At 44.0% G+C, this 19,954-nt stretch overlaps 2 protein-coding genes and 1 long non-coding RNA gene across 5 annotated transcripts in view; all 3 read left to right on the top strand.

The window, feature by feature from the left end:
- The window catches only part of LOC120439056 (low affinity immunoglobulin gamma Fc region receptor II-like), a 30,738-nt gene extending 25,971 nt beyond the window's left edge, over nucleotides 1-4,767 (top strand). For both annotated transcript variants that reach the window (XM_039609743.1, XM_039609744.1), the window contains 2 exons: nucleotides 3,920-4,168; nucleotides 4,507-4,767. In XM_039609743.1, the coding sequence (XP_039465677.1) occupies nucleotides 3,920-4,168; nucleotides 4,507-4,739 (482 nt within the window). In that variant the 3' untranslated portion in view covers nucleotides 4,740-4,767. The remainder of the gene's footprint in view (nucleotides 1-3,919; nucleotides 4,169-4,506) is intronic.
- LOC116328675 (immunoglobulin superfamily member 1-like) overlaps nucleotides 1-19,954 on the top strand; it is a 228,760-nt gene that overhangs the window by 44,557 nt on the left and 164,249 nt on the right. The window lies entirely within an intron of this gene.
- On the top strand, nucleotides 5,523-6,546 carry LOC116330719. Its single transcript, XR_004200258.2, has 3 exons — nucleotides 5,523-5,544; nucleotides 6,179-6,270; nucleotides 6,499-6,546. It is a non-coding gene; the product is annotated as an uncharacterized LOC116330719 (long non-coding RNA).

Raw genomic sequence — 19,954 nt, 5'->3', positions numbered from 1 at the left:
CGAAGCTGCCCCGTGCTGTCGACAGACAGGTAGTGGTGCATGCAGCCTAGCCTGCTGAAGTGGAGTCCTGAGCAAGGCCCCCACCCCCAGGTCATAAAGTCCAAGCTCCCTGAGCGGGCCTGTTCTGGCTGTGTAAGCCCGTGACCAGTGTTGGGAAGGTTACTTTTAAAATGTATTCCACTACAGAATACTGAATACATGCCCCAAAATGTATTCTGTAACGTATTCCGTTACGTTACTCAATGAGAGTAACGTATTCTGAATACTTTGGAATACTTAATATATTATCATGCTGTTTACAACTACGTGAATGTCCTATTGCTGTGATTTATTACTGTTACTGAAGGTCCGCGGCTCCGAAACGTAGTAAAGGGACCTCTGGCTAATACGTCGGGTTCATGTCGGGCTGGTAGCCGAAAACTAGCTTTACTTTGTTGTCTGGGTCAACTTTGCTTGCGGGAGACAGAGAGAGGCGTTGAAAGGCTTCTCCAACGGAACTTATTTTTTCCGGAGGAAAACACGAACACAGTGTACAGTTGAGTCTTAATAGCTTACTTACAAATGGGCTCGTCAGGCACTCTTCTTGGCTGCAGTGGTTATTATTATATTTACATGCTTCCAGCTCCCGTTTTTGCTCCGTGACAGCTCGGACTTCCTTTCTCTCCCTCCCTCGCTCACAGACACATAACGGGTATGGTAGTCCATTCTCCCTGCAGCACGGACTACACTGCCCATCAGGCTACATGCTTTAGAGCTATGCCTGTAGCATTCTGCCTTTTAGCTTAGCACAACAACAACAACAAAAAAGCGCTCTCTCACCCAGGAAACACGCAGAGAGAGAGCGCGTCACCCTGTAACCATGGCAACCGTAATGCTGCCGCCTGGAACAACAGAACGTAGCTGTCAAACAAACCCAAACAGTCCTGACCCGCGACAATATGAAACAGGGAAGTACCGCCGTGTATTCCATTTATTTCAACAAAGTAACTGTATTCTGAATACCACCTTTTTAAACGGTAACTGTAACGGAATACAGTTACTCATATTTTGTATTCTGAATACGTAACGGCGGTACATGTATTCCGTTACTCCCCAACACTGCCCGTGACACAAAGGAAACACACCAGACAGGGAGCCAGCGTTGCAGGCTGGAGAGCTCTCACTCACTGGCTGAACTGTCAGACAAAGCGAGGTCTCACAAATGTGTAAACCCGCGGATCCGGTTAGCATGCCAGAAAGCATGGGCAGTCAGTCAGGACGAGCCTGTGTGCATGCTCTCCAAAGGATCTCCAGCCAGAGCCTGGGGTGCCTAGGGCACGCACCTGGAATCCCAGAAGCACAGTGAGGAGAGGAAGCGTTGCTCACCGCCGCTGAGTGGGGACCCTACTGGATGCCCAACCCTGCAAGAAGCGGGCAACGCCAGACAGGGAGCCAGCGCTGTGGGCTGGAGAACACTCTCTCGCTGGATGAGGAATCAGACACAGCGAGGTCCGACTGGCGTGTAAGCTGGCGAACCGCGAGCAATACGCCAGGTGAACACAGCCTGGAGCTGCAGCAGCTGAAATGCCAGAGAGAACCTGGCTAACATAGGCTGGAGAATGCTCTCTCGCCGCAGCGAGGTCCGACTGGTGCTTAAGCCGGTGAAACGCGGGCAACACGCCAGGGGAACACAGCCTGGAGCTGCAATGAAGCCAGGGACGTGACTCGCAGGGGGTGTCAGTTCACTGAGCGGGCCCTGCTGGCCACGTAAACCCACAACATGTGAGCAATCTGCCAGACAGAGAGCCAGCGCCGAAGGCTGGAGAACTGTCAACTGCTGACTGAGGCGTCAGACGCAGCGAGGCCTGACTGGCGTATAAACCGGCGAAGCGTGGGCAGTATGCCAGGGGAACACAGCCTGCACCAGTGCTGGCCACTAGGCCCAACTCAAGGATGTCAGGAGGGAGGAGGGTGGCTGGAGGACAGCTGAGCCTAGGCTCCGAGTCCTTCCCACCTCACCTGAACACGGCCGTCCCCACACGCCTGCATAGGCCCCTTAGGACAGCGAGGTGGATGTAAGGTAGACAGGCAGTCCCATCAGGCAACCCTGCTCGTCTGACCGCAGCCAAGCGTCATAAACATCAACCTCCTGACAATCAATCTCTACCGGCCCAGGCCTCACAGAGGCGGGGCTATGGGAGGGAACGCTGCGGGATGGGCCCGGAAATCAGGCGATCCAAACCATGGCTCCACCTGTCCGGGCCCCACTCCAGTGGCAGTCAGAGGGGATGGAAGCTTCTTCAACATCTACCTCACGATAGTCAACCTTCACTGGCCCAGGCCTCACAGAGGCGGGGCCATGGGAGGGAACGCTGCAGCCATCCATCCATTCGCTTCCGCTTCGGGTACTTCCTCCGGAGTACCCGGAGGTCGCCCCCCGCGACCCTGAAAAGGATCCCAGCTGTCATAGGGCGAGAGGCGGGGTACACCCTGGACAGGTCGCCAGTCTGTCGCAGGGCCAACACACAGGGACAGACAACCATTCGCACTCACACTCACTCGCACATTCACACCTAGTGGCAATTTGGATTATCCAATTAACCTATCCCCACAAGCTGCATGTCTTTGGACGGTGGGAGGAAGCCGGAGTACCCGGAGGGAACGCTGCAGCCATCATCCCCATTTTAGCCTGAGAGGCACAGGATGGGGGAGGGCTTTCCGTGTCCCCAGCCTGCCTGCAGCTATAGAGGGAGCGACAAAATGGCCGCCAGCAGGGCATCAGTTACCCTCACGGCCCTGTTAGGCATGCTCCAATCAAGAGCTAAAGGGACCCATCTTGCCCGACACTGTGCCTGGGGTCCTGCAGGGGCAGCCCAGGGACAGGTGGGTGAGACCGGATGGAAGCTTCTTCAACATCCGCCTCCTGATAGTCAACCTCATGGAAGGGACGCTGTGGGAGGGGACACAGCCCATGGCCTGCCTATCTGGTCTCCATTCCAGTGGCAGCCATTTTCCCCATACTAGCCTGCTTCTTTCTTCTTCTTTTAAATGCATGACATTGGGTGGGGGGGCATTTAAATGCTTTCAGAAAACCACGGTCTCCTTAGTTCGTGCTGGCAGCAAAGCAGTCCATGCAAGCGCCAGCTTCTCTAGCCAGCAAAGCATGCTCTGTACCGGTACATATGTACCCGGTACATATGGAATATGTAATGATGTGGAGAGATAGTCTCGATATGCTAGAGAACTCATTTACAATTTCACCCATAACCATTCAATAATTGTGTTGATAATTATTTGACTCCTGCAAGGAAGATGAAGGGAGCATCCAAACTATATTTCCAGTCCTCTTAATCAGATTTTGAATTTGGGATCTGAGCTTGACAGATGGTTTGCCAAACCATGTAGTGAAGTTTTAGAAAACCCCTAGAACAGATATTGGTGCATGCAGCCTATCTCTTAATTGCTGATGCACACAATCTGCTATTTGTAAAGCTCCTGAAGATGCGTTACCACTATGTGGGATTTTTACAACACACATAAAAATATTACTGAATTCTCTCAGTTGGTAAAAAGGTTTTAAACTTAAACATAAAAGCTCAAGATCAAGAGTAAATACAGTATCCTTAACTGTAAAACTTTTACATCATGATCAATGATGAGGCCATCTCCTCTCATTTTACCTCATTTATAGTTTTTGTCCATACAAACACTTGAAAAGCCATTTAACTGAACCAGTGGGTCAAAAAATCTCTGAACTCAGGTCTCTGTGTAGATCATAAGATACGACTCAAAGTTGAAATTTGAAATGCTTTAAATGTTTTTTTTCTTTACAGATCAAACTTTTGTTTAGTTTTTAAAAATTCAAATTTATATGTCACCTTTTTCTAAAAGTGTGCACCAGCTGGTCTGACTGAAACAATTGTGTGTGATTGTTTCACAGATGATGGTAATGGTCCTATCCTGGTGAGTCCTGTTCATCCTGTGACTGAGGGAGCTTCTGTTAGTCTGAGCTGCAGTTTGAGAACACAAAAAATACTTTCCAATGTGTTTTTCTATCACAATGACAAACTTATTCAAAATGATACCCGAGGGGAGCTGAAGATCTCTGCAGTGTCAAAGTCTGATGAAGGTTTCTACAAGTGTCAGTACTCAGGAAGAGAGTCAGCACAGAGCTGGATGTCAGTTAAAGGTGAGCAGGATCAAGACATTTGATGGATTTTTATTAATGATTTTCATGCTTGAGAAGGAACATTAGATTGTCTGTTTAAAGGCTTGAAGTCACCTGGATCAGTTTTGTAATAACTGTCATAAAACTATGTTTTGTAATATCAAATATAACATACAACCACCAAATAAGTGATTGTATTTTATTCACTACAAACTTCTCATTGTACAAATAAAACAATTGAATACATAGAAATATAATAATAATATAATACTTTTCCTTTAAAAGTAAATAATCACAGAGTGAGCTGCCTTGGCAGAGGTTTGTGCTCTCAGACTTCTTGTTATTGTTTGTTGTTACAGTAACTGGACCCAGTTCATCTCCTGTGTGGTTGATGGTTGGACTGGTTTGTGGAGTCTCTCTCATTATTATTCTCCTGCTCTTGTTGTATCGCTGCAGACAGTCCAAGTGTAAGAGCCTCTTCTTTTCATGCTGTATTAGAGAGTTTATTTACTACATACACTTTAATTATTCACACATATACATGTATTCTGATCTCATGACACAAAATATCAGTGGAACAATTTATACATGACAAACATGTGTAATAACATTTGTCTCTTTCACAGATTCCTGCTTCACCAGGTTGGTAAAATACTTTTTATTATTATTTTAAACAAACATCAGTTACTTTTGACTTTATTGTGTTTATTTCATGTTTTAGGTCGATCCAGTCTGAGAGTCACAGTCCGGGCTCCTCCACAAATCATGGAGTCAACCAGGATGAAAATCATGTGTACGACTCTCTTCAACATGGTCAGCATTTAAACTGATCTTTATTATCATTATTAATAATCTGAACAGGCTGATGAAGAAGACCAGCTCTGTTCTGGGACGTCCTCATGACCCAGTGGAGGTAGTCAGTGACGGGATGGTGGCTCAGCTGTCATCCCTGTTAGATAACACCTCCCACCCCATGCAGGTCACTCTGACAGCACTGAGCAGCTCCTGCAGTGACAGGCTGCTGCACCCACAGTGTGAAGGAGAGATTTAGGAGATCTTTCCTTCCAACTGCTGTCAGACTTTACAACATACATCATCACCTGAAAGCACACATGCACACACTGGTGTCTGTACATGTCACAATGTGCAATACTCTATACCTGCTGCTACTAACATCCATTGAATGCACAATGAAATGCTGCTTTTTGCAGCTGCTGCTAGTACATCCAAATGTAGTCCAAGTGTAGTGTACATTTTTCTTCTTACTTTGTGATATATTATATTATTTAGTTTAGTCAGTTACTGTTCTTACTGTCTTTGAGCCACTGTGACCACTTAGTTTCCTCTGAGATTAATAAAGTATTCTTATCTTATCTTACAGATTCCTGCTTCACCAGGTTGGTAAAATACTTTTAATTATTATTTTAAACAAACATCAGTTGCTTTTAAATTTATTGTTGTCACGTCTGCCGTGGCAGACGAGTGGATGTTGAGAGTTAGGACCTAAGATGCAGGCAGCTGAGATGCAAGTGAATTTTATTCATAAAGTGATGAAACAAAGAGAAAAAGCAAAGGCAAGGATGGAAACTAAGCAAAACTTAAACTGGAAAAAACTAACAAAAACAAACCTGAAACCTTAAATGGCGATGCAGGGAGACGCGGGGAAAGAACACAGACGAACCAGCAACAAGCACACGAGGACACACACTATAAATACACACAGAGGGAAACGTGGATTGGCAAACAGGAGGAAGACACAGCTGAACCAAATTGACCTGATGAAACAGGGGAAAACATAAACTGAACACACTAACAGAAGACACGGACCTTCACAATAAAACAGGAAATGCACAGAGACACGGTACAGACATAAACAGAGGAAACACAGAAACCAAACTCTAGGAACTAAAAAGTCCAAACCCCAGTACACAATCAGAACAAACTAGAACACAAGATCATAATAATGAAAAACACAAACTGCTGCGTCAAAAGACCGAGGACCATGACAATTGTGTTTATTTCATGTTTTAGGTCGATCCAGTCTGAGAGTCACAGTCCGGGCTCCTCTACAAATCATGGAGTCAACCAGAATGAAACTCATGTGTACGACTCTCTTCAACATGGTCAGCATTTAAACGGATCTTTATTATCATTATTAATATTGACTTTTATTAAACCTCCATTAACACAAACATTTCTCAGGTTCAGTTTGTGTTCAGCAATTTTTCAAAGAACATTTAAAGATCTTACAGTCCTGGTTTTGACTCACACAGTGTTTCTGTTTTTGCTCTGATCTTTAGTGTAACTGTAATAAAATGATTAATGTGAGCCTGGCTTGTTTTTTTCTTTAGGTACTGCTGACGTCTATGAATCAGTCACACAAGTGAAAAACAGAAATGGTACAGTATATGTGCTGGAAAGCACAGAGCAGTTAGAGATGAAACTTGTTTTTGATTTAATGAAACTAGTTTCATGTGATATGTTTTTACAGTCCTGTAACTAAAAATATGAACATTTCAGGATCAGATGAATACGAGGATGTCACCTCCTCTCTTATTGAGTTTAAAGATCTTAGAACTAAGAGTGAGTAAGTTTGGTCTGGCAGCATTTTTCTCGTGTTAGGAAACACAGACATTTATTCAAATGTATTATTTTATTCTTTTCATGTTTTTAAATCTGTGTATTTAGTGAGATGGCAAAACAGTTAAACACCAAACAAATGAAGAATAAAAACATTTATTCATCGTTCTTTGCAAGCTACACATTTATTGTGCAAGCCAAAGTAATCTATTACAGGCACTATTAGCATGCCAACACATTACAGCGACTTCAAAGTGCCACTGCACTAAGAACCAATTATTAGTCTGGACCAAAGCCAAGTGGATAATAAAGCTGTATTTTACTCTAATTACTTCCTTCAACATGATACATGTGAACTTGTCAATTCAACATTTCTAATTAAACTGAACAAAGCCTGAGCTTACAGTACCTTGAAAAAGTATTCATACCTGTTGAACTTCTACACATTTTGTCAATTTACAACCACAAATTTGATGTTGTCTATTAAGATTTTTTGTGATAGACCAATACAAAGAAGCACATAATTGTGAACTGATACGAAAAAGATACATACAATTTTAAGCAAATAAAATCTGAATTTGTTTTCACCCATCTGTACTCTGATACCCCCAAACTAATATCCAGTGCATTCAATTCCCTTCACAAGTCACCTAATTAGATAATAGAGTTTGTGTCATTATAAATACACCTGCTCTGTGAAGGCATCAGTGGTTTTTTAGAGAACATTAGTGAACAAACAGCATCATGAAGACCAAGGAACTCACCAGACAGGTCAGGGATAAAGTTGTAGATAAGTTTAAAGCAGGGTTTGTCAAGAGATGTATTCTAAGACACTTCTTCAGCTTCGACTCAGAGAGGAGAAAAACACAGTTTTACTTGCAGCAAGGGCAGCCACAGAGCACTCGCACGGAAGTGAGGGCTCCGAGACTCGCGCCCTGCCACTGCCCTGCTCTTTATTTATATACATCAGTGGGTGTGTGTGTGTGTGTGTGTGGGGGGGGTCTGGTCTGGAAGTCCAGCAGTTCATCTAAAGAAAAGGCACTTAGCCTAAAACAGACATAGATACATTTATCCTATCAGAAAACAATAACAGAAGGTACGACCTCTCCCATGCTCCCAGGATCTGAGTGTGAATGCCAGAACACTCTGGAATGCACACAAAGTCTTTGCAGACTATTAAAGATCACACATCCTATCACTACACAATCGATTATACACCTCTAAGCATATATGGTTAAATATTTCTTAATACAAATGACAATAATAAAATCTAAACCCATCATCACCACCCAACAGCCTAAGTCATCAAAAGGTCAACATGCACTATTCTACCATATGCAAACTTATATCATTAAAAGATTATACTGACTACTAAGTACAATTTTCTATTGACAGTAATAAAAAAATATCCCAAGCTTTGAACATCTCAAGGAGCATTGTTCAATCCATCATCCAAAAATGGAAAAAGCATGCTACAACTGCAAACCTACCAAGACATGGCCGTCCACCTAAACTGACAGACTGAGTAAGGAGAGCACTGGTCAGAGAAGCTTCCAAGAGGCCCATGGTCACTCTGGAGGAGCTGCAGAAATCCACAGCTCAGGTGGGAGAGTCTGTCCACAGGACAACTTTCAGTCTCACACTCCACAAATCTGACCTATATGGAAGAGTGGCAAGAAGAAAACAGTTGTTGACAGAAACACGAAAAAAGTCCTGTTTGCAGTTTAACAGGAGCCATGTAGGGGACACAACAAACATGTGGAAGAAGGTGCTCTGGTCAGACGAGACCAAAGTTAGACTTTTTGGCCTAAATGCAAAAGGCTACATATGGCAGAAAAGTAACACCACTCATCATCCTGAACACACCATCCCCACTTTGAAACATGGTGGAGGCAGCATTATGCTGTGGGGATGCTTTTCTTCAGCAGGGACAGGAAAGATGGGTGAAGCTAAATACAGGACAACCCTGGACAAAAACCAGTCAGAGGCTGCAAAGGACTTGAGACTGGGAAGGAGATTCACATTCCAGCAAGACAATGACCTAAACATGCAGCGAGAGCTAAAATGGAATGGTTTAGATCAGGGGTGGCCAACTCCTTGCTTTAAGGGCCAGTGTCCTGCGGGTTTTTGATGTGACCTTGATCCAACACAGCTGATTTTTGGTTAAATTACCTCCTCAACGTGTCTTGAAGTTCTCCAGAGGCCTGGTAATGAACTAATCATTTGATTCAGGTGTGTTGACCCAGGGTGATATCTAAAACCTGCAGGACACCGGCCTACCCTGGTTTAGATTAAAGAATATTCTTGTGTTAGAATGGCCCAGTCAAAGTCCAGACCTAAATCTCACTGAGCATCTGTGGCAAGACTTGAAAATTGCTGTTCACAGATGCTCTCCATCCAGTCTGGGTGACCTTGAGCCATTTTGCAACAAATAATTGGCAAACATTTCAGTCTCTAGATGTGCAAAGCTGGTAAAGACATACCCCTGAAAGACTTGCAGCTGTAAATGCAGCAAAAGGTGGCTCTACAAAGTATTGACACAGGGGGTGCTGAAAACAAATCCATGCCACACTTTTCAGATCTTTATTTACTTAAAATTTTGAAAACGATTTATCATTTTCATACCACTTCACAGTTATGCACTATTTGTGTTGGTCTATCACAGAACATTCCAATAAAAAAAAATTAAGTTTGTGGTTGTAAGGTGGCAAAATGTGTAAAAGTTCAACGGGTATGAATACTTTTTCAAGTCACTGTCAGTCAGTTTCATTTAGTCGAGTAACAGCATCACCGTACAAAACACATCATTGTTTCAAGTATCCCAGGTGAGGTATTAATGATTTTTACTGATACAGAAGAAGATAGAGAAGTGTTTCAGCTTCACATGTTTTGCGTAAAAAATCTGTAAAACATGGAACATGTTACAAATGATAACTTATGTGTATGTCTGAGAGCAGATATTTACATGAAAGTAAAACCAGATGATTTCATCCTCCACACAGGTACAGCGTCTGACAGCACCTTCTAAATAAAGTCTGTAAGGTACAGTTTATTTTACACAATTTCTGTAAAGACTCAAACACACAAAACAGAACTTCACTTTACATCAAGGGGAAACAATACTTTTAAAATATACTTTATTGTTCTCCAACAGGAAGGCACAGGTGGGACAGGCATGAGGGGCAGCCAGTGACCCCTCACACACGTCCTTATGCTGATATCCAGGCAGGTTCTCAGTGTTTGTAGCTGCTGTTTTATGCAGCAAGCATTTCCTGTGAGCTCAGAGCTGGATTCTTCCATTCATTCAAACACTGCAGCAGATTATAGAAACCTTTCTTTTCTCAGCTCACAACAGAAGTTCACTATCATATCGAGACTATCTTTCCACTCCGTTGCATATTCCATATGTACGGGGTATAACCCCCCCCTTGGTCGTGGCGTGTAGACACTTCTTTAAGATACTTGGCCACACCCCACAGCTTATGTATAAAACAGCTGTGCAAACGTGACATCAGTGATAGTTTGATCTCCACTTGCTTGTGCGTGTGTGGTTGACTGGTGGTTCCTACATATGGTACTGTGTGACTGTGTGTGTGATAGTGGCAGTGGTGTCTGTTTGTGGGAGCTTGTATTGGCAGTCTCCCTGGACCCTTTAGCCCCCTATCTCCCTTAGCAAGCCTGTTAGATTAGATGCCATGCTCCAGTGTCTTAGTAGGCTGTACTCCCCTGACGTATTGCCCGCGTTTCGCCAGCTTACGCACCAGTCAGACCTTGCTGTGTCTTCAGATGGCACCCTGTCTTCCACTGTCTTCGGATGGCATGGGTCAGCGGCTCGGCTCTGGGGTCGGACCTTGTGCCACGTCCCTAGCTTGGCCATCCACTTCAGTGACCAAGCTGCTACGACAGGCTGTCTTCCCTCTGGCGTTGTGCCCACAGTGTTGCCGGTTGAGTGCCAGACTGAGAGTTCTCCAAGGCCCTGGGGCAGACCTTCGGGTTGCGTCCCCACTTGGCCTTTCAGCGGGCTAGGCCGCCAGCCCCCCCCTCCACCACCACCACCACTCTGGGGACAGCACTGGTGGCTTCACGTCTCCGGGGATGGACCCTTTCAGTGGCTGCGCTGCTGCTGCAGGATGTCATCTCCTGGCGTATTCCACAGCAAAAAATCCTGGCACAACTTCACCTGCTTCCAAGGTGCATGGAGAAGATGAAAGAAATAAAAAAGCAGGAACTCCAGCAACACTTGAGAAACGAAGAACAGCTTTAATAATTGACCAACGCGTTTCGGCTTGTGGCCTTCATCAGGGTCGCCAGTTTACGTCCCTGTCTGCAGACAGCATGGGCCGGTTTTTCAGCTCTGGGGATGGACAGGTCACATCCCTAGCTTGGCCTGCTAATGCGGGCTATGTTCCCATGGCATATTGCCCGTAGTTCGCCAGTTTACACGCCAGTCAGGCCTCGCTGTGTCTGATCCGTCAGCCAGTGAGTGAGAGTTCTCCAGCCTGCAGCGCCGGCTCCCTGTCTGGGTGTTGCCTGCATGATGTGGGTTTAAGCGGCCAGCGGGACCCAAATTGGTAGCTTGGTGTGTTATGCTTCCTGACAGTCGGCCTGGTGGTTCCCAGGCTGTCGCTCTGTTGCAGTCCTTCAATACCATCGCCTCAGCCCCCCGGCCCGGCCTTTGCATCTGGCGAAGCCATGACCGGGTGGTGTGTATATATGTACAAGTAGGTACATTCACTCTGGGTTCAGTTGCACTGTCTCCTTGGGTGTCTTACAAAGTTACCCCGTACATATGGAATATGTAACGGAGTGGAGAGAAAGTCTCGATATGATAAAGAATGCACGGTTATGGTTACACTGACAGAAGATGGCGCTGAACATGTTTTTATACCTTTAAGCACTTATTTCTTAAATCCAGCTTTACAGACAGAGTTACATCTGTGTCAGTTTTTGAGATCTGGGCTCCATGATGTAAAATAACCTTTATACATGTAGTATTTCATGTCCCCTTTAATGCTGAACACCTGATGTGACATTTTCACACAATAATTCTGCTCAGTAACTGATTTTTTTGCATGTTTGCCATCCTCCATCTTCCACTTTTACTGATTTGGTTCATGTAAACATTTCTGATGGTTTCATGTTCATTGTCATACAGTAATAAAATTACCTCAATTAGAGTCAAAATATCATAAATGGTAACAAATATTAGTGGCTCTGAAATATAGTTAATCTTTGGGTTAGTCACAGTCCAAGTCATCGTCTGCATCAATGAATGTCAGTGAGGCGTCCTGAAAGTCATCGCGTCTCCTGTTCAGTTACCCGTTGCTGAGAATCACTCTCCTCTCTAATCAAATCACTTTCTTCTGTTTATCTGCTGAGTTGCTCTTTGATGGTTACGAACGATGACTAATTTAATAGTCGATGCGTCGTTTGAAGCTTTGTAAGATCCTGAAAGACGCAGGAATAATTAATAGGATTTAAGAGTGTAATAACGGATTGAAACAGAAGATGGCAGCAACGCATCTACAAGAATGCCAGCTGCCGTTAAACGCCACAGAAGAAGAAGAAGCACTCTCGGTATCATAGCTATGTCCAAATTCAGGGGCCGCATCCTTCGTAGACCGCATTTGTAGGCTGATTACGTGACAGTGACGCGACGAAGGCTGTCCAAATTCGAAGACTCCTTCAAATGCAGCCAACAAATGTGTCCTCCTTTTAACCAGGTTTGAAGGATGTATCCTTCGTGGCCCAACCTATCCCAGAAGTCATAGTGCGCCCCAGCCAATTCCAGTTTCCAACAATGGCGGTAGTTACTTAATTGTAATATTACTCTGTCTGGGTCACAAAATAAACTTTTAAGATTTTTTCAGGCGAGAATGTAGCTGTGTACACTTCTAATATCTGCTTGATTTATCAAGACATCACATATTTGCAAAAGTGCTCCGACATTTTCGGAGATGAATAAACATCAAACAGAAAACTGATTAAACAGAAGTGTGACATGATCGAGAATTTACTCCAGTGTCCTGTTACATTTTAGGGAGCAAAGAGCAGATGGCTGAGTTTATTAAAATCCACCGACACAATCTGCAAATTTAATTAAAAGTTTAATGAACTATCATCTTGTCTTTTTTATAGTTAGCACATACCTTAAACACTTCAAGCTGTGAGCTAGTGATAGTCATATAAGAGCAGATGCATGCTGTACATTTTACGTCCAATGGATGCATGATCTGATTAGTCGACTAACAACGTTGGTGAAGTCTGGCGAGGCCTCAGAACCATCTCAGGCCACAAACATCAGAACTCTCTGCCTGGGAGGGATGTGAGGTGGGCAAATGAACTGAATCATTTCTTCAGCAGATTTGATTCAGCTATGAGGCAGTCTCCAACATCGGCTGCAGACTCACCCACCCCCACTGCTGCTGTTCCACCTCTGACACCTCAGACACTTCACACCTCCTCTATTCACCTTGCTCACTCCTCCCCACCCCCAACAACAGCATCCAATACACACTCAACACAAGGCTCCAGCCTGTCTCTCTCAACCACCCAGGTTAGGAGGGAACTGAGGAGGATTAATGGCAAGAAGGCAGCGGGCCCAGATGGCATCAGCTCAAGGGTCGTCAGGTCCTTCGCGGACCAACTGTGTGGGGTGATGGAGCACCTCTTCAACCTGAGCCTGAGGCTGGGGAGAGTCCCACAGCTCTGGAAAACCTCCTGTGTTGTACCAGTGCCAAAGACTTCACGCCCCAAGGACCTCAACAGCTACAGGCCGGTGGCTCTGACATCCCACCTGATGAAGACCCTGGAGCAGCTGGTCCTGGCTCAGCTTCGGCGCCTTGTGAGCTCATCACTGGACCCACTTCAGTTTGCCTACCAACCTGGCATTGGAGCGGATGATGCCGTCATTCACCTCCTACATCGCTCCCTCGCTCACCTGGAGACCGCTGGGAGCACTGTGAGAATCATGTTCTTTGATTTCTCCAGTGCCTTCAACACCATTCTTCCCTCGGTTCTGAAGGACAAGCTGGAGAACTCTGGAGTGGACCATCACCTCACTACCTGGATTTTGGACTACCTCACCGACCGACCACAGTATGTGAGGACTCAGGGCTGTGTGTCGGACAGGGTCGCCTGCAGTGCGGGGCCCCACAGGGAACGGTTCTGGCTCCGTTCCTCTTCACCATCTACACTGCAGACTTCTCCCACAACTCCACCCAGTGCTTCCTGCAGAAGTTCTCTGATGACTCTGCAATAGTCGGCCTCATCACTGATGGGGACGACAAGGAGTACAGAGGACTGACTCAAGACTTTGTGGACTGGTGCCAGCTGAACTACCTCCAGATCAATGCCAGTAAAACCAAGGAGCTGGTGGTAGACTTCCGCAGGCACAAACATCCTCCACTGCAACCACTGAACATCCAAGGTATGGACATCGAGGCTGTGGACAGCTACAGGTACCTTGGTGTTCATCTGAACAACAAACTGGACTGGACTCATAATTCAGAAGCCCTCTACAGGAAAGGGCAGAGCAGGCTGTACCTGCTGCGGAGACTCAGGTCGTTTGGGAGTGGAGGCCCACCCTGAAGACCTTCTATGTGACTCTGTGGTGGCCTCAGCCATCTTTTATGGAGTGGTCTGCTGGGGCAGCAGCATCTCTGCTGGGGACAGGAAGAGACTGAACAGGCTGATCCGAAGGGCCAGCTCTGTTCTAGGATGCCCTCTGGACCCAGTGGAGGTGGTGAGTGACAGGAGAATGGTGGCTAAGCTGTCATCCCTGTTGGACAACATCTCCCACCCCATGCAGGAGACTCTGAGAGCACTGAGCAGCTCCTTCAGTGGGAGACTCCGGCACCCACGGTGTGGGACGGAGAGATTTCACAGGTCTTTCCTCCCCACTGCTGTCAGACTCCACAACAAAGACTTTTGCAGCTGATCAAACCCTCACACGTGCAATAAGACTGCTATATGTGCAATTCTTTCTCTGACAAAGTTGTACTTGTGGAGAGAGCATCCCAGTGAAACACCAGGACCATCTCTGAATTGTGGCCACCGCCCTTACATCTTATATACAGAGACACAGACAAAGAACATTCCTCAAACTCTTACATGTTGGTCCCTCTCACGGGGGGCTATACCTCCTCCCGCACAGAGAGAATTATGACCTTGTTTTCTGCTTAGCCTTCACCTAAGGATTTACATCCCTGATAAGCAGAAGGAGCCTCACTATCTGTTTAATGTCTCCCATTACAATGGCCTCACTGTGTTAACTTTCCACATGCATGTAAAGTAGTGTCAGGAGTGCTCTTACTATGGTAAAGTGAGAAAGTGACTCTATAACTAATGTGATATAATTAAATATGTGATTAATATATAAGAAAAGAAATCTCCCACCACATTCACACCCTTTGTGATACCACAATTAAGAATCACATAAAAATATGGGGATTTCTTTTTCTAACTACTGAACATAACATCAGCACAACAGTACTCAAAGAAATTCCATAATGTGCATCCTCCCTATAATCAGAAGGAAAAAAACAAATTCACACTTTATGGTCATCTTCGCTCCATCTTAGTCTCCACCCTTTGTTTGAAGGATGGCAGTTATATCATAAAAGAAAACACAACATGAGATCATATACAGAAATGAAACAGCCTTCGTTGTTCATCTGCAAAAGAAAACTTCAACCTTAGTTACATCAAGCTGCTCTTTCATAAGAACCCGTTGTTTAGATAAGGAAGTCTTTCAGTGTGTGATATATTTTTCCCAATTTATCATTAAATCCATCAACCCATGTTTCCCAATTTATTAACAGTTTCTGTAAAAGACCCTCATCCCCAGTGTTATTAAGGATTGAGGCACACATGCCTCACCAAACATCACACACACTCCTTTGTGCCATTTGCTTTGCCCTGTCCAGATGTTTGCCATAAAGGCAGTGACTATATCTGTACCTAAGTTAATACCACAAACATAAACTAACTTCAATGTTAGTGCTTCCCAAAGTCTGGGGTAAAACCCAGAATTAGCCATGAATTTCCACACAGCCAACATATATCACACACTTCGGAGCTAAATTTACAACAGAGAGATTGATCTTTCCTCTCTATCTATGCATTGTGCTGTACTCTTTACTATTGTAGACCCATTTAAACAGTGTAAACCCTCTCAAAGGCATTTACAATTATCTTTACTGTCCCCACATCAGTGATTGGGGAAACCAAAACAACCACATTTAACTCTAGAAGAACAACCTCATTCTTTAGGTGCTTCCAGCATGTTTGAGACCTATCAGAATCCCTCAATGAAATGTGATGAACCCAAAATCCTACTTTAGGGTGTCATACAACATGTCAAAGCTGAGTACACATGTCAAAAGAACTCATAACTGTTGTTACTATGTTTACTCAGACAGTGAGGGCCTAATGCACTTACGCATCAGGAAATGACATGCTAGAAAATCAGTCTAGCTACCCTACAAAATATACACAAATAATTATTAGTTAGGTTGCTGTAAAACTTGCATGCTATAACTACTCCAGTCACTTCTACTCAGGCTCAGGACTCTAACAGAGTTTGTGATGTTCAGAGAGTCATGTAAATGCATATCAGTTATAAGATGATTAGAAATGTCACACCCACGACCCCCTTAACACAAAACCACACGGAACTACTTCAGGCACAACTGCCTGATTGTTTAATAAGGTGTCATCTGCATTCATGATCCCTCTTGGGTGGCACAGAGTCTGCTCTGCAGTTGCTGAGTTGGAGCTTGGCACGCTGTTGTTGGAGGAGGGCGCACTTTTCACCCCTCACCCTCTCGTTCCAATGCAGCTTTATGGTTATTGCTGTGGTTCTGGAATATTCTCATGATGACTAGTAGGGCCCCAAACCGCACGACCTTTGACCTCAACTACTGCCTGGGCTGTCAGCTATGCCATGAGTGTTTCCTAGTTCTCGCTGGGTCTCTGAAGACTTCTGATCAGCACCCAGTCTCAATCTCAGTCTGGAGATTCCACGCTTGGGATGATTTCTTCCAGCAATACTCTGGCCACTGCACCTGTATCTCCTTACTAGAAGGAAAAACTTCTAACCATTTGTAAAACATATCAATCAACATCAATCCACATTTTTCCTTTCAGTTTAGTGAACTTCACTTATAGGTGTTCAAACCCTCATCTGAACATGGGTGTACCACCTGTATAGGTTTAATACCTGTCCATAACATGTTAATCCCACAAGTCACAGTAAAAAGCCATGGAGAAAATCATCATGAAAACCTCATGGAAAACACAGAAAGCATTGTTTCATGTTACATTGTTTCATGTTAAACCTGGAATCCCTCCTCTTGACGCATGGACACTCCCATGAGGCAACTCATCAGAACTAGGCTCCTTTCTTAAAGAAAAGGGTTAGTTAGATCATTTCCAATGCAACATCAGGGCGTCTCCTCCGGAGCAGCTCTGTAACCCTGCAATAAAAGATGTCAGTGTTTTTGCATATTAAGTTTGCTTAACACCTGGCTCTGCCAGGAGCCTGCATACACACAACAAGATCTGGAAGGTAAATCAAACTTCACACTTGCAAACAATTGTAGATCATAAGAGTAATAAAGTATTCAGCATCAAAGACAAGTATCATGTGCAGGTTTTCTCAAATCATCAAACCACAATTATTGCCATAATTCGCCCCAGACATGGATCATCCCATGTGATTATTCAGCATTACTGTAACCAGTGACTTTCCTTAAGCAATGTCACTCACACTTTTCATCACTATGAGCTCAACAGTAATCAGATAATGAGCCCAACACTAAAAATGTCACACAATCACTGCACTTCTACTCTAACATCACTTGTCTGTCTGTGCTGAATCCCTCACAAGCACTCTTAGAGAGAAACAAACATTAGCAAAACACATGAAGCATCCCGGAGGTCAGTCCTGGATCAGCAGATTCCAGAGGTGCTGCAAAAAGTTCATAAAGTTAACACTCTGCTGTAAAAGAAGTAGCACTGGTTTCAAACACAGTGTGTTTCACATTGTATTCACATTTTCTCCAACATTTTCTCAACAACATAGTGTAATTGCATAACCAAAATATAACCTGTAATCACAGTTGCCTTCACACATAAACCCAGTAATCCTGTGAAAAAAAAAAAAAAAAATTAACCAGTTGTGTGTCCTGCTATAAATCACAGAATCAGATCACATGATGAACCCTCTGCTGTAGAAAAGAGAATGTAAATGTTAGCCATGCGCAGGTGTATACACACTTTCTCAAAGTGACCTCTGCATTTGGCAATACTAGGTCATAAATAACACTCTGCTGGAAAATTCACAGACACAGAAAGTGGCATTTAAAAGGTTAAATCAGCACGCAACCTAGGATGTTGCTGTCATCTTTCCACTCCTTTAAAAACAGAGAAACACACATAGATACATCCACCCTGTCGTCATGTGGAGGTGCAACCTCACTACTTTTAGCATTTATCCACCTCAATTAAATCTATGGTCAGAGCTTTGTGACTTCTTTTTTTAAATTTGTAATAACTCCCTGCACATGGCGAGCCCAATTCATGCATTCAACGGACCCGTCTGTGTTTTGATTAAAATTTTGTTTCCTAATGAAGTCAGCAGTGGGTGGGTGAAAGCCGTTCATCAGAGCGTAGCTTAACTGCTGCTGATGTGGGCTGGCCTTCTCTGCACGCTCTTCAAGGGCGCTATGTTTTCTGCCAACTTCTAACATTTGACATCTTCCAACAATACAGTGTGTTACTATAACCAACAAGCAGCCAGTAAAAACAGTTTCTTTCACACAAAATCAGTAAAACAGAAAAGTAGCAGCTAAAGGGTTAAGTTTGCCCACACTCTTGTAAACCTACAGTCTCTCCTCCTCTGGTCTCTGTCATCCTTCTGCTTCTGCAAAAACAAGCAAACAAAAACACATACATCCACCCTTTTTTTCACTGTTTGGGTGGATTAGGCATTAGAAGTGACTAATCCTAAAATAGTTACCGTCTTCTCAATTTCAAGTCAGTCACATTTAGTCCACATCATCACTCCAGCCACAGTCCTCTGCATTTGCATTTATACCAATCACATGCATTCATCTAGTCACATGCATTCATAATGATCATTGCTGATAGTGGAAAACCGCGCACGAATTTAAATGTCCACTGACAGCAATATTTTGTCATTCCAAAAACAAAAGCAATTCTTATTGCTTTTGAAGTGGATTGAATCGCTACAATCCTTTTAAACACAGGATTTACCATCTAATATGGTCAGCGTCCTAGGTAGGTGAATTTCCTCAGAAGCCCATTGTAATCTAGAGAAGCTCACCTTATATTTGCTCTCAATTAAAGTATTTTATAGCGCTTTTACTCCCAATCTTGCAGGCCTGCTTTTAAATCATCAACACACAAAATATCGCCCCCAGAGGGATGATACCTGGCAGGTTTTTTCCTAAGTGCACTGTTACAAATAAAAAACATATTAGGCATAGTTCCAGACATGTCTAAGTGTTAAAAAAAACCAAACCCAAAACCCAGTCTTTCTCTTAGAAAAAGAAAACGATCCAAACCTAACTGGCAGAATCAGTCTGGTACTAAAACAAAACCCCCAAATCTGCCGGAAAAATCACAGGAAAAGTTTTGCCTTCAGGTGAAACAACAGGCTGTAGGGATTAGAACCTGCCATGCAGTGCTGCAGTCACTGCTTCTGGCTTTAATTAACAACTGATGCTTACATGGTCTGAAATCAGACTTAAGAGTCACTACCTTTGTTCATTTTCCCCACATCATATTTACTGGTTGCCCACAAGTGCTCCAGAATATCACACAATTCTGGAAAGTCGGGGCCAACCAACATAGTTCCACCTGCTAAATACACAGAGAAAATGTCCCCCTTTTTTTATTAGCAGCTGCACAGTTCACACAACACTAATGTTCACCATTTTTTAACTTATTTTTCATTTTCACAGACCCAATCATTTCATTTAACTTTTCTTTCCTTTTTTTTCCCCCAAACATAAAACGTGTAGCATGTTGTCATGTATTTCACAAAACAAGTTTGTTCTCATGTAATCAGAGTGTGTATCTGAATGCAAGCTTCACCCATACATCAGAAACAGGAAACTAATTTCAACCCTCTGCTACATCTTATTCACTTGTTTTATAATCCAGTCATCCTTCCCTGATCTAGTAACAATCAACTAATTT

Source organism: Oreochromis aureus, linkage group 3 (genome assembly GCF_013358895.1).
Source record: "Oreochromis aureus strain Israel breed Guangdong linkage group 3, ZZ_aureus, whole genome shotgun sequence".
NCBI lineage: Eukaryota > Metazoa > Chordata > Actinopteri > Cichliformes > Cichlidae > Oreochromis > Oreochromis aureus.
Note: the sequence above shows the minus strand (reverse complement) of the source record. Positions and strands in the feature narration are given on the sequence as shown.